The sequence below is a fragment of the Macaca thibetana genome, chromosome 20, assembly GCF_024542745.1.
Source record: "Macaca thibetana thibetana isolate TM-01 chromosome 20, ASM2454274v1, whole genome shotgun sequence".
In the NCBI taxonomy this organism is placed as follows: domain Eukaryota; kingdom Metazoa; phylum Chordata; class Mammalia; order Primates; family Cercopithecidae; genus Macaca; species Macaca thibetana.
This window is the reverse complement of record NC_065597.1, coordinates 47195235-47210295: the sequence shown is the minus strand read 5'-3', so window position 1 is coordinate 47210295 and position 15061 is coordinate 47195235. Positions and strand designations below refer to the sequence as shown.

The window sequence follows — 15061 nt, the reverse complement described above, 5'->3', positions numbered from 1 at the left end:
CTCTGCCTCCTGGGTTTAAGCAAATATCGTGCTTCAGCCTCCTGAGAAGGTCTCGAACTCCTCACCTCTGGCCATCCTCCTGCGTTGGCCTCCTAAAGTGCTGGGATTACAGGCATGAACCACCGCACCCAGCGAAGCTGAGTCTTCTTGATTCTTGCTGGCATTTGGCAACTAGTAGCAGCTGCTCACAGGAATTGTAAAAACATCTGGTGGCGCCCAGACCTTCTAACATCAACATGGTGTAAATATCAATCTCTAGTAAATATCAATCTCACATGCATCCTGAGACGCATTAAAAAGAAGTTGTCTGGGTGCAGCACACCAACATGGCACAAGTATACATATGTAATAAACCCGCACGTTATGCACATGTACCCTACAACTTAAAGTATAATAATAACAAAAAAAAAAAAAAAAAAAGAAGTTGTCCAGGCCGGGTGCGGTGGCTCACGCCTGTAATCCCAACACTTTGGGAGGCCAACGGGGTGGATCACCTGAGGTTAGGAGTTTGAGACCAGCCTAGTCAACATGGTGGAACCCCATCTCTACTTAAAAGAAAAAAAAAAAAAAGTCTGGGCGCGGTGGCTCACGCCTGTAATCCCAGCACTTTGGGAGGCTGAGGCGGGCGGATCACGAGGTCAGGAGATCGAGACCATCCTGGCGAACATGGTGAAACCCCGTCTCTACTAAAAAATACAAAAAATTAGTCAGGTGTGGTGCCAGGCGCCTGTAGTACCAGCTACTCAGGAGGTTGAGGCAGGAGAATGGCGTGAACCCGGGAGGCAGAGCTTGCTGTGAGCCGAGATCGCGCCACTGCACTCCAGCCTGGGCCACAGAGCCAGACTCCGTCTCAAAAAAAAAAAAAAAAAAAAAAAAAAAAAAAATTAGCCAGGTGTGATGGTCACGCCTGAAAACCCAGCTACTCGGGAGGCTGAGGCAGGAGAATTGCTTGAACCCTGGAGGCAGAGGTTGCAGTGAACTGAGATCGTGTCACTGCACTCCAGCCTGGGCGACAAGAGCGAAACTCCATCTCAAACACAAAACAAAACAAAAAGAATCCTAATAGTAAGTGAAAATTCTGAATTAGTTTGTGTATGTGTATTGCTGCATATAACAGAGACCCAAATTAACTGTGACTTAAATAGTTTTTTTTTTTTTTGAGATGGAGTCTCGCTCTGTCACCCAGGCTGGAGTGCAGTGGTGCGATCTTGGCTCACTGCAAGCTCCGCCTCCCGGGTTCATGCCATTCTCCTGCCTCAGCCTCCTGAGTAGCTGGGACCACAGGCGCCTGCCATCATGCCCGACTAGTTTTTTTGTAGTTTTAGTAGAGATGGGGTTTCACCGTGTTAGCCAGGATGGTCTCCATCTCCTGACCTCGTGATCCACCCACCTGGGCCTCCCAAAGTGCTGGGATTACAGGTGTGAGCTACCATGCCCGGCCTGAAGACATATTTTCTATAAGGAAATGGGTAGATTTTAATGAACAATACCCCTTTTGTGGGCAGATTCCTAAGTCCCAGGCCCTCACAAGGGGTCAGTGGGCCTGGAGATGCCAGCTCCCGGCTGCCAGAGGCACTGCTCCTCCAGGGCCACTTCAGCCCACTTTTGATCACTAAGAATCCCAAGAAGGGCACAGGGAACTTCCTTTCTTACTGCCCATGGAACCTGTTGTCACTAGACATCCTGAAACATACTTTGGGAAACTGTGTCCAAAGACCCTTCTAGTTTCAAATCTGTGGATCCAGGGGTCTCCGCTGAACCTTATCTGATGCCCAAACTCCCACCCATTCACTCCTAACCAGAACACAGAAGACGACCTGGTGCCAAAATGAAAGCTTTAATGAGTGTTACTCCTAGACAGTCATGTCTCAGCCGCTGCCAGCCTCCATTGTCCCAGCTCTCTTAGCTGGGCGACAGGTTAGCTAGTTGCTGAGGGGTAGGGATCTGGAGTCTAAAGAGCAGAGCCAGGCAAAAGGAGGTACAGGAAGCCCCCAATGGGGGCTGGGCTCCCGGAGTGTGGTGCTGGGGGTCATGGGTTTCAGGCCGGCCCCTCTTCAGGTATTCCTAGCAAAGCCGCCAGGGGCTCCAGGGGTGTGGGGGTCCCCGTGGGCACAGGGTGGGTACGTTCATGCTTGCGCAGGTCGCTGGCACTCAAGAAGGCCTTGGGACAATGGGGGCAGGTGTAGGGGCGCACTGAGCTGTGAGTGCGGCTGTGTTTCCGCAGCCCAGCCCGGTCAGAGAAGCTCTTGCCACACTGGGTGCAGGGGAAGGGCCGGAGCTCCGGGTGTGAGCGCTCGTGCCGACGCAGCAGTGTCATTGTGGAGAAGGTCTCCTTGCACTCTCGGCACACAAACTGGGGAGGCTTCTCATCAGCCTCCTCACCCCCCACCTCGCCTGCCCCTTCCAGGGGACCAGGAGCCTCCCGGACGCCGGCATCTTGGCATTCCACATGCTCCACCGTCATGCCCACCACCTGCCACTGTGTGGCCATCATACCACCTGACTCCGGGGGCAGCCCTAGCAGCCCTGCTGGAGGGTCCCCTAGCCCCGCCCCTGCTGCCGGGGTGGCTGAGCCCTCGCCTGCCACGCCCACAGGCAGCGCCAACCCCACCACCAGCTCCTGTGCAGGGGGCGCCCCCGCGGCCTCACTGCTTCGATGGGTCCGCTCGTGCTTCCTCAGGCTCGATGACACCACAAAGGACTTTCCGCACGCGTTACAGTGGAAGGGGCGCTCCCCTGAATGCACCCGGCTGTGCTTCGTGAGGCTGGCACGCTCGGCAAAGGCTCGCCCGCACTCCTCGCAGCGGAAGGGCCGCTGGCCAGAGTGCACCAGCGCGTGCCGCTTGAGGTCCCAGGACGCCACGAACGTCTTGTCACACTGCAGGCACTTGAATGGCCGATCGCCGGTGTGCACGCGCCGGTGCATGGCCAGGTCCGCCGGCTGCCGGAAGTCCTTGCCGCACTTCTCACAGTGGTACGGCTTCACTCCCTCATGCGCGCGCTGGTGGCGCCGGAAGCTCGAGGGGTCGGAGAACATACGGCCGCAGCGTGGGCACAGGAAGGGCTTCTCCCCCGAGTGTGTGCGCTCATGGCTCTGGTAGGAACTGAGCTGCGTGAAGCCCTTGCCGCAGGCCGGGCAGCGGTAGGGCTTCTGTGCTGCGTGGATGCGCTGGTGGCACGTGAGAGAGGATGAGCGGGAGAAGCTCTTCCCGCACTCGGAGCAGAGGAAGGGGCGCTCGCCGGTGTGGGACCTGCAAGTGGAGGACTCGGCATGAAGGTGACAGACCCCATAACCTGACCCCACTGCCTATCTGGGCTGTACTTTAGGGGTTCCCCAACCATCCGTGGGGGCCTAGGTTTAATCCCCTAAGAGCCACATTGCTGCACCCCAGAGAAAGAAGACTTCAGGCTGGCTGGGTGTCTATTCCAAAGACCCATTTCTGCACATTAAAGACCAAGATATGGGCCGGGCACGGTGGCTCATGCCTGTAATTCCAGCACTTTGGGAGGCCGAGGCCAGCGGATCACAAGGTCAGGAGATTGAGACCATCCTGGCTAACATGGTGAAATCCAGTCTCTACTAAAAATACAAAAAATTAGTCGGGCGTGGTGGCAGGCGCCTGTAGTCCCAGTTACTCAGGAGGCTGAGGCAGGAGAATGGCGTGAACCCGGGAGGCGGAGCTTGCAGTGAGCCAAGATCGTGCTACTGCATTCCAGCCTGGACGGCAGAGCAAGACTCCATCTCAAAAAAAAAAAAAAAAAAAAAAAAAAAAAAAGACCAAGATATGGCCAGGCGCGGTGGCTCACGCCTGTAATCCCAACACTGTGGGAGGCCGAGACAGGCTGATCACCTGAGGTCGGGTGTTCAAGACCAGCCTGACCAACATGGAGAAACCCCGTCTTTACTAAAAATACAAAATTAGCTGGGCATGGTGGCGCATGCCTGTAATCCCAACTACTCGGGAGGCTGAGGCAGGAGACTCGCTTGAATCCGGGAGGCAGAGGTTGCGGTGAGCCAAGATCACACCATCGCACTCCAGCCTGGGCAACAAGAGCGAGACTCCGTCTCAAGAAACAAAGAAAACCCCCCAAAAACCAAGATATGCGTCCCCTGCCTTTTTTCCCCCTGTTCCTCAGGCTGGAATGCAGTGGCCTGATCATGGCTCACTGCAGCCTCGACCTCCTGGGCTCAGGCCATCCTCCCACCTTAGCCTCCCAAGTACCCGGGACTAGAAGTATACATCCCCACGCTCGGGTAATTTTTTTATTTTTATAGAGACAAGGCTTGCTATGTTGCCCAGGCTGGTCTTGAACTCTTGGGCTGAAGCGATCCTCCTGCCTCCTCCCAAAGGGTTGGAATTATAGGCGTGAGCTATTGTACCCAGCCTAGAAACGTGTCATTAATGTAGAGGCTGAGAAAAAAAAAAATGACCTAGATAAACCTAGCCCCACTCACAGCTCCTGGTCTCCACCAAAGACCCTCAGAACTGCCCAACTCCAAACCCCACCCTTTCCAGCTGGCCTGGAATGGAGGCCAATCTGACCCAATCCCATTATCAGGGCTCCACCTCGAGGCGGTTGCCACCTCTGCCCAATCACGGGCATCAATTTCTCCCACATGCCTAGCCCCTCCCCTTGGATCTGCCCCACCCACCTTCCCATTGGCTCACTTTACCCTGAGACTCAACCCCAGGCCCATTGGCTGCAGCAACCCTGTCGCGTCGCCCCGCCCCAGAAGGCACCCTCACCGCTCATGGTTGCGGAGGTCCTTTAGCTCCGCGTAGGCTTTGCCGCAACGCTCACAGCTGTAGGGCCGCAGGCCAGCGTGAGTACGCCGGTGCTTGCGGAACACTGAAGGGTCAGCAAAGCTCTTGCCGCAGTCAGCGCAGGCATAGGGCCGCTCGCCCGTGTGGCCGCGCTGGTGGATCTTGAGCTTGGAGAGTGCGCCATAGGCCTTGGGGCAGTGCGCACAGCGGAAGGGCAGTTCGCCAGCATGGGAGGCCAGGTGCACGCGCAGACATACGGGCTGCATGAATCGGCGGCCGCACTCGGGGCACGGAAAGGGCTTCTCCCCCGTGTGACTGCGCCCGTGGCTGCGCAGCTCGGGTGCCGTCTTGTAGGCCTTGGGGCACAGCGGACACGCATAGGGCCTAGGCTTAGCCGCGGAGCCTGCCACCTTGTCCCCACTGGCTTCCTCTGCCTTAGCTTCTGTCTCCGGCTTTGGCTTCACCTCAGCCACCTCCTCAGAGCAGTCTGCTGGCCCATGTGTGGCAGCGTGGCGCGCTGCCCTGGGCGCATTTGGAAATGTCTTGGTACAGGACAGGCACTTGTAGCGGCGGCCGGAGCGCTTGTAGCCGGGGGCTGGGGACCGGGCCTCTGCAGCCTCCACTTCCATGGCCTTGGTGAATGGAGTTTCCCTGCAAGAGAAGCAAAGTTAGACCAAAGCCACATACCTTCGCCACTCTTCAAGGCCTCAGAGAGAACCCTATCTCATCTGCATTTCTCACCCCAGAACCCCCACATCCTTCCTGCCCAGCATTCCTGGCTGACACCCTGTGTTCGTTTCCTCCCTGAACTGCTCATTGAAGAAAGGAGTTGGACCAAGTGACCGCACAGCCACTAAGAAAGGAGGCTGGGGGTCACAAAAGATTCACCTATACTTCCCTCCTCAACCTCTGGGCTTTTCCAAACACTGTGGCATTCCCGGAGGTCCAGGTTCCATCTGTCTCACCATCTTCCTTCTTCAGCTCAGTGTCCAAGAACCATGCCAGGATCAGGATGAAGAGTGTACCCAGACGTGGGCCTGGCCTGAAGGTCTCCAAGCACCCAGAAAAGACAGACCTGGGACCAGAAAAGGGCTGAGCCAATGGGCTAAATCTGGTAGCTGGCACTGTCTGGAAGTGACAGGTCCCCAGCGTCTGTGTTTTCTTTCCTCCTCTGAATGGTTAGCCCCTCAGAGACAGCAACTGTTCACACAGAATTCTGCCCTTGCACAGCTGTACGGGCCTCCGCCCCAGACTGGAATCTGTCCACCCTCTGCTCTGGAATCCCTGTTGGCCTGTTCCCACAACTCTGGTAATGAAGAATCACTCTCAAGGCAGCCTGAGCCATTGCTAGCAGCTAGAAGCCTGTTTCTGAGTCATAACTGATATATCTGATCTAACGTGACCTCCTGGCATACCAGCTCTAGCTGAGATCCCTACTTTCTGGTCCAGAACCCAGACGCCCTCCACCCAGCTGCTCCTGGGGATCATGGCTGGGAGGAAACAGGATTAACGGCTGTATTAGTCTTAACACCAGCTCATCCTCCCTGGGGGATGAAGGGAAGAGGATTAGGGCAGATCCACTTAAGGAGTGCTCAGCAGCTGCTGCTAGGGGAAGGGGTCTGAGGAGTGGGGGCTGCAGGGAGCCAGGTGTGCCCAGAGGCTAGGAGGCCTACGTTCTACTTCCAGCCTGGTGGATTACTATGAGACCTCAGTGAAATGAGTGTTGTTTATAGGCCTATTTCCTCATCTGGACACCTTAGGGGTTGGTGGCTTCTAAGTTATGACACTGGGGTTGAGGAGGAGGAGGAAACTGAGCTGAGCCATGAGGGTGCTAGGGGAAATACAGAGACTCAGGGCCCCTTATGCCAGGAAAAGGTGGGAGAAACAGCTTACCTGGTTGACCCAGGGAGGACACAGGAGCCCCTGAGGCATGGCAAGGGCCACATCCTTAAGAGTCAGCACCCTTCTGCCTGAAGTCCCGGCCTCAGGCCTGCACACTGCCCTCCCTCCCCAACCCCATGCAGCCGGTCTTCTCCCAGAAGTACTGTATGATGTTTCCTGTTCCCTGCTTAAGAAATTTCCGGCCGGGCGCGGTGGCTCAAGCCTGTAATCCCAGCACTTTGGGAGGCCGAGACGGGCGGATCACGAGGTCAGGAGATCGAGACCATCCTGGCTAACACGGTGAAACCCCGTCTCTACTAAAAAATACAAAAAACTAGCCGGGCGAGGTGGCGGGCGCCTGTAGTCCCAGCTACTCGGGAGGCTGAGGCAGGAGAATGGCGTAAACCCGGGAGGCGGAGCTTGCAGTGAGCTGAGATCCGGCCACTGCACTCCAGCCTGGGCGACAGAGCGAGACTCCGTCTCAAAAAAAAAAAAAAAAAAAAAAAGAAATTTCCATGGCTTCCACCATAGCATGCAAATCCCCAGGTCCTTCCTGCTTGTTCCAAATCTGACAAGTCCTTCACTGGAGCCCCACTTCCACCAGGAGGCTCCTCAAGCATCTCCCCTTTAGGTTTGGCCCCAATCCCACAAAACTCCATTCTATTCTCACTTGGTAATTTCACTTTTCCCGCTAAATCCTGGGGCTTAGCCAGGTGTGGTGGCATGTGCCTGAAGTCCCAGCTAGGTGGGAGGCTGAGGCAGGAGGATCCCTTGAGCCCAGGAGTTCGAGGCTGCAGTGAACTATGATCGTACCACTGCACTCTAGCCTGGGCAACCTGGCGAGACCCCATCTCTACTAAAAATAAAAATTAGCCAGGTGTGGTGGCATGCGCCTGTAGTCCTGCCTACTTGAGAGGCTGGGGTGGGAGGACTGCTTGAGCCCAGGAGTTCAAGACTGCACCACTACACTCCAGCCTAGGAGACGGGGCAAGACACTGAATCAATCAATCATCCATCCATCCATCCATCCATCCATCCATCCATCCTGGGGCTTGAAGATGAGTTAAAGGGATTGAATTCTAACCTTCCTGATGACTTGAATTCTTCCTACAGTTTCCAAAGGATCCCTCCCTATTTCTGGATGAGGTACTCACTACCTCTCTTCCAGACGGTTTCTGGAGAGTCTGCCTGATAAAAGTTCCTCCTTAATAAAAATGATAGCTCGGGCCAGGTTCAGTGGCTCACACCTGTAATCCTAGCACTTTGGGAGACCAAGGCGGGTGGATCGCTTGAGCCCAGGAGTTCAAGACAAGGCAGGTGGATCCCTTGAGCCCAGGAGTTCAAGACCAGCCTGGGCGATATAGCAAAATCCCGTTTCTACAAAAAATACAAAAATTAGCCAGGCATGGTGGTGCATGCCTGTACTCACAGCTACTCAGAAGGCTAAGGTAGGAGGAATGCTTGAGCCCAAGCAGATTGACGTTGCAGTAAGCCAAGATCATGCCACTGCACTCCAGCCTGGCAACAGAGTGAGACCCCATCTCAAAAAAAAATAAATAAATAAAAAATAAAAAAGATAGCGCACATTTACTGAGCACTTGCCTACCAGGCACTATCCTAAACTCCTTATGTGTATTAGCTCGCTTACCCTTCATGGCAACCCCATGAGGAAAGTTCTATTATTCCATTTTCACAGATAAGGGAACCGAGGTCCAGAGAAATGGTTCAGTATTTTGTTAAGTGCCCAGTCCCTGAAGCCAAACTGTCTGGCTTCAAATTTTGCCTCCATCACTTCCCAGCTGATGTGACCTTGTGTAATGTACTGCATGTCTCAGAACCTCAGTTTTCTAATCTGAAAAATGGAGGTAATGATAGTACTTACCTGACAGGGTTGCGTGAGGAATGAATGAGTCAAGAATAATTACTGTCCTCAATTATCAGAGTCTTCTCAGAGCCGGACACATTGCTGGGTGTGCTAGTTTATTTGATTTAATGTCTTATAGCTTCCTGAGATAGGGATTCTTGTTCCTACTTTACAGAGGAATAAATTGAGGTTCCAAGCGTTAAGTGACTTGCCCATGGTCCCTCAATGGGTAACCTAAGCAGCTGGGACTTCAGTCCAGGTGTTTAATTTGCCTTAAGTTGCTGGGGTCTTGCTCAGTGGTCTGGGGCCTCTTAGGCTTGTCTGCTGCCTTGGCCAGCCCCGCAGTGACCAGAACCCTGGGCTCAGGTCATACCTGTGTCTTCTCTCATCCTTGCAGAACTGCCTTGAGACCCTGTCCGGCACCCTTTATGTCTCTGCTTCCCTCTCAGAGGGCTTGACCCAGTGGTTCTGAGCTCTGGCCCTTCTACTGCCTCTTGCCAGCTCTGGGTCTCAGCCTCCCTATCTGTGAGTCAGACACCAGGTAGCTGGAGGGGCAAATCCCTCCTGCCACAGCACTTCCCAGGGGAAAAGGTAGGGGAGTACCAGGTTGGTCTCAGCATGTGCCCAGCTACACAAAGAGGCCAGGTAGCCTAGGTTTCTGTCTAACATCCCACCATTAAAAATATGTGTGTGTGTGTGTGTGTGTGTGTGTGTGTGTGTGTGTATATATATATATATATATATATATTTTTTTTTTTTTTTTTTTTTTAAGAGCTTGAGGTAGGCCTCAGGAATCTGTATTTTAAATACACTCTGGATCATTCCAGCCAATACTTTCGTTCGTTTGTTTGGTTTTGAAACATGGTCTCACTCTGTCGCTTAGGAGTGCAGTGGTGCAATCATGGCTCACTGCAGCCTTGACTTCCCAGACTCAAGCAATCCTCCCATTTCAGCTTCCCAAGTAGCTGGGACTACAGGCATGCACCACCATGCCTGGCTAATTTTTATTTTATTTTTAGTAGAGATGAAGTCTTGCTATATTGCCTGGGCTGGTCTAGAACTCCTGAGTTCAAGTGATCCTCCCACCTCAGCCTCCCAAAGTGCTGGGATTATAGGTGTGAGCCACCGTGCCTGGCCCAACCAATACTTAAGAACCAAACACACATCTTTAGGTCTCCACAAGCTCTTAGGAGAGGAGCATTTTAAATGTTCACTACACCTCTTTTTCAGATATTGAGATTAAGGCGCCCACAAAGGAAAAAACATACACAAGGGCACACAGCTGGTCAAGGAGCCAGACTCAAACCCAAGTCTCCAGGCTCCTGGGCAGGACTCTCAACCAGTCTCCATTCTCTCCCCCAGGTTGAATCATGACACTTCCCACTGCTCCCAGGAAAAAGACCAGTATCTTTTCCATGGCCAGCATAGCCCCAAACCATCTAAATCCTGCCTACCCGGGCAGATCACTTGAGGCCAGGAGTTTGAGACCAGCCTGGCCAACATGGCGAAACCCCATCTCTACTAAAAATACACACACACGGCCGGGCGCGGTGGCTCAAGCCTGTAATCCCAGCACTTTGGGAGGCCGAGACGGGCGGATCACGAGGTCAGGAGATCGAGAGACCATCCCGGCTAACACGGTGAAACCCCGTCTCTACTAAAAAATACCAAAAAACTAGCCGGGCGAGGTGGCGGGCGCCTGTAGTCCCAGCTACTCGGGAGGCTGAGGCAGGAGAATGGCGTAAACCCGGGAGGCGGAGCTTGCAGTGAGCTGAGATCCGGCCACTGCACTCCAGCCTGGGTGACAGAGCAAGACTCCGTCTCAAAAAAAAAAAAAAATACACACACACACACAAAACCCTGCCTACCTCACCTCCCACTCCTCTCCCCGGCCCACTGGGCTCTACACACAGAGGCCCCCTTTCTTCTCCTCAAAGAGCTAAATTCCTTCCCACCTCAGGGCCGTGGCACTAGCAGTTCCCTCTGTCTGAGCCACTCTTCTCCCAGGATCTTTGTGTAGCTGTCTTTTTGGTTTTATTTGGATCTCAGCTCCCAGTCACCTCCTCAAAAAGAGCTTTCTTGACCACCTTTCCTTTTCCCCCACTTTTAATATTTCTAATTTTTTCCTTTTTTAACCAACCAAGGAGCACAACCTTTCCAATGCTATCTTTACCCTGATAATCGCCTTCTGTCTACTCCTCTTTTTTTTTTTTTGACAGAATTTCACGATTATCTATAAGCAATTCTCCTGCCTCAGCCTCCTAAGTAGCTGGGACTACAGGTGCCTGCCACCACGCCCGGCTAATTTTTGTTATTTTTAGTAGAGATGGAGTTTCACCATGTTGGCCAGGATGGTCTCGATCGATTGACCTCATGATCCGCCCACCTTGGCCTCCCAGAGTGCTGAGATTACAGGTGTGAGCCACCGCGCCCGGCCCTTTTTTTTCTTTTTTTTTTTTTGAGATGGAGTCTCACTCTGTCACCCAGGCTTGAGTGCAATGGTGCAATATCTGCTCACTGCAACCTCTACCTCCTGGGTTCAAATGATTCTCCTGCCTCAGCCTCCTGAGTAGCTGGGATTTATAGGCACCCGCTACTACATCTGGCTCATTTTTGTATTTTTAGTAGAGACAGGATTTCACCATGTTGGCCAGGCTGGTCTTGAACTCCTGACCTCAAGTGATCCACCCACCTTGGCCTCCCAAAGTGCTGGGATTACAGGCATGAGCCACCACGCCCAGCCCTCTTTCCTTTTTAAAAATTGATATATTTATTTGTTTATTTTTGAGACAGAGTTTCGCTCTTGTTGCCGAGGCTGGAGTGCAATGGCACGATCTCTGCTCACTGCAACCTCCGCCTCCCTGGTTCACAAGATTATCCTGCCTCAGCCTCCCCAGTAGCTGGAATTACAGGCGTCCACCACATGCCCGGCTAATTTTTTGTATTTTTAGTAGAGATGGGGTTTCACCATGTTGGCCAGGCTGGTCTCGAACTCCTGACCTCCACTGATCCACGGCCTTGGCTTCCCAGAGTGCTGGGATTAGAGGCATGAGTCACCATACCTGGCTTATTTTTATTTATTTTATTATTTATTATTATTTTTTGAGACAGAGTCTCACTCTGTTGCCCAGGCTGAAGTGCAATGGCACGATGTCGGCTCACTGCAACTTCTGCCTTCCGGGTTCAAGCAATTCTCCTGCCTCAGTCTTCCAAGTATTTGGGATTACAGGTGCCCGCCACCAAGGTCAGCTAATTTTTTGTATTTTTAGTAGAGATGGGGTTTCGCCATGTTGGCCAGGCTGGTCTGGAACTCCTGACCCCAGGTGATTCACCCACCTTGGCCTCCCAAAGAGATGGGATTACAGGTTTGAGCCACCATGCCCCGCCTATTTATTTTAATTTATTTATTTTCTTTGAGAGAAAGTCTTTGTTGCCTAGGCTGGAGTGCAGTGGCTGGATCTCAGCTCACTGCAACCTCCACCTCCTGGGTTCAAGTGATTCTCCAGCCTCAGCCACCCGAGTAGCTGGGATTACAGGCGAAAGCCATCACACCTGGCAAACTTGTGTATTTTTAGTAGAGACAGGGTTTCACCATGTTGGCCAGGCTGGTCTCGAACTCCTGGCCTCAAGTGATCCGCCTGCCTCGGCCTCCCAAAGTGCTGGGATTACAGGCGTGAGACACTGTGCCTGGTCTTTATTTTTATTTAGAGATCAGGTCTCACTCTGTCACCCTGGAGTGCAGTGGCTCAATCATAGCTCACTTCAGCCTGGAACTCCTGCACTCAAGCAATCCTCCTGAGTAGCTAGGACTACAGGCACCCACCACCACACCTGGCTAATTTATTAAAAATTCTTTGTATGTAGAGATAGAGGTCTCACTATGCTGCCCACACTGGTCTCGAGAACTCCTGGCTTCAGGTGCTCCTCCACTTCGGCTTCCTAAAGTGCTGTGATTACAGGCATGAGCCACAGGGACCAGCCCCCTCCTCTCTAATTTCCTTTATGGTGTCATCTGGACAATACTCCTTGCAAGCTTACCATGGGCAAGGTATCATTCTAAGCATTTTGTGCGTAATACTCAACTACTCAAGCCAATTCCACAGCTGCCTAGAAGTTCGTTATGAGTGAATGTTTGTGTTCCCTGTCTGTTCATATATTCAAATTCTAACTCTCATCGTGACTGTATTTGGAGATAAGGCCTTTATGGAAGTAATTAAGGTTGAATGACATCATAAGGGTATGACCCTGGTCCAACAGGATTAGTGTTCTTATGAGAAGTGACACCACAAAGAAACAAGCTAACTAGTCACCGTCCCAGCCAGTGTTCAAATCCCAGACACCTGCTCTCTGAGCCCTGACTATTGCTTTGCTAGCATTACACATCTTATGGTTTGGCTGTTAATTCTCCATCTCCAGCACCAGAGTCCAGGCTGGCAAAGAGCTAGGAAACCGATCATCTGCATCGTCTACATCCAGAACCCTGTGTGGTGACCCAAAACAAATGGAAGGAATCAACCTCAGATGAAATTTGAACCCAGGTCTGTAGCCTCTGCCTCCTGCACAGTAGGAGTTTGTGAGAATGTCCACCAATAACTGTTTATTAACTGAATTCTTCCACCTTTCCAAGTCCACAAGGCCCAATTATTGCCCCAATATCCCACAGTGGACTCCCTGTCGTGGCGATGAAGCCTTGCTTTGCCTCACTACTGGCTTAGGAACCGGATGAAGTTCTATTGTCTCACTAGGCAAGCAGAGATTCAATTTCCAAAAATCCTAGGCTAGGACCCTGGGGCAGGGATGAGGAGAAAAAGGAGGCACTTCAATCTTCCCATCTCTAAACAAGCAGTCACCACACAGGCCTCACGGCCAGGAGTGATCTAGTGAGCAGATGAACCCTGCAGAAATGAGCGCTAATCATCTCCTAGGCCGCCAACCCGGCCAGTTCACAACCTGATCCCAACCTACTTTTGCCTCAGCTCCAGCGACAGAGTCCTCCTCCCGGCAGCGACCGAACCTCCAGCCACAATTCTCAACCCTCCGCCTCTAGATGCAGTTTCCTGGGCTCGGGAGCCCTTGCCTGTCTTCTCCAACGGGAAAGCCCCTTTACATTCTTCAAGAACCCCCTTCCCCAGTGCCCTCAGGAATACTTAATGGCAGGAGAGAGGTAAGGGCCCCACGCCGCTCTGGGCCTCAGTTTCCTCATCACTAAAATGGGGTCCCTGAAGTTTGTGGGAGTTTGAAGGGCGGTGGGGCCTACGAAGCGCGCCGAGGAGCCGAGAGTTGCAGAAACCCGGAGCTCCTCGCTCCTCGCAACCGTCTGTACGCTGAGCCCCCGCCAGCCAGGCAGTCCCTGGAGGGCAGGACCCTGGGTTGACTTGTGTCGTTTTGAGCCTCGGAAAACGTGGCCTCGGGGGACGTAGCAACCAGGACTGAACGAAGGATGCGGGGATGAACAAATGAATGGACGGAGGGCCGAATGCGGGACAAAGGCTTGCAAGATGGCGTTCTCTAGGACCGCGAGAGTGGTGGCCCGGCCTCGGCCGGGGAGGGGGCCGCCGGCGCCGGGGACCTTGCAGCGCGGGCCGCGCGGCCGGGACAAAAGCCCGCAACATGGCGGGCTCTAGGACCCCCGGGCCCGCACCGAGCCGGAACGGCAGCCGCGCGGGCCGAGCCTGGGTGTCCGTCCGCAGCCCAGAACCGCGGAGACAGTCGGCGGGTTCTAGGACCTGCTGGGCCCGCAATGCGCCCAGGGCCGCTCACCGCCCGCCCCGCCCGCGCTGCTCGCGCTGGACCAACCCAGTCCGCCCTCGGCGCCCGCAGGGAAACTGAGGCCAGCTCGGATTGCGGCCGCGTGGGGTCTGCCCGGGGCCCTTGCGGCTTCCCGCCGGCGTTTCCTACCTGATGAGACTTGGGCTGACCCAGTGCTGTCGGCGTCGGCTCCTCGCACTGACGGAGCCCGGATCCTGCCAAAGAGGGGCCGGCGCTAGGACCCAGCGGGGGGCGAGGAGGCGGGACCGGAGGCCCGGCGAGCGGAAGTGAGGGACCTTCCTCAGCTAGGAAGGAAGGGAAAGTTCCCGGGGAACCTCCAGCCTATGGCGGCAGAGAAGCATCTTGCAGGAGGTTTCTTTGGGTGCTGAGGCAAGGGGACGCAGGGCAGGCTGACAGTATACGCCGGCCTCGTGTTAGTCTGGGGCCAGGTCACCGGCAATGTCTTCAAGAACCAGAAGGTGGGAGGACAAAAAGGCCATGCTCAAGCTCTGCAGAACCTAAGTCCGCTTATATTCCACAACATTTCCTTTAATAGCAACGAGTGGATTTCACCAAGTTTTCTCCATCTGCCTTAGGAAAGCCCCACGAAAAGTGTCACCAAAGTACTGTGGCCAGGGTTGCAGAATCTTTTTCTCTCTCTTCTGCGCCTATTCAATATGCACCAGAACGATTCTAGCTGCTCTTGCCGGAAGTGTGGCTAGCGTAGCGCTCAAAGACGCCTCGTTGTGACCTCCGTGGGCGGAGTCAGTAGTGCAGAGCCAGAACCTAGCGCCGGAAGTGT

At 53.7% G+C, this 15061-nt stretch overlaps 1 protein-coding gene across 2 annotated transcripts; it reads right to left on the bottom strand.

The window, feature by feature from the left end:
* Positions 1–1821: 1821 nt before the first annotated feature.
* ZNF668 (zinc finger protein 668) lies at positions 1822–15054 on the bottom strand. Of its 2 annotated transcripts, none has more exons than XM_050773489.1 (3): positions 14410–15054; positions 4749–5417; positions 1822–3251 (listed from the first exon to the last, which is right to left on the bottom strand). In XM_050773489.1, the coding sequence occupies exons 2-3, from the start codon at positions 5393–5395 to the stop codon at positions 2039–2041; spliced, it is 1860 nt and encodes a 619-aa protein (XP_050629446.1). In that variant the 5' UTR covers positions 5396–5417; positions 14410–15054; the 3' UTR covers positions 1822–2038. The 2 variants fall into 2 exon arrangements, with proteins under 2 accessions (XP_050629446.1, XP_050629447.1); XM_050773490.1 differs by lacking the exon at positions 14410–15054 and adding an exon at positions 13477–14253.
* Between the last annotated feature and the right edge of the window lie 7 nt (positions 15055–15061).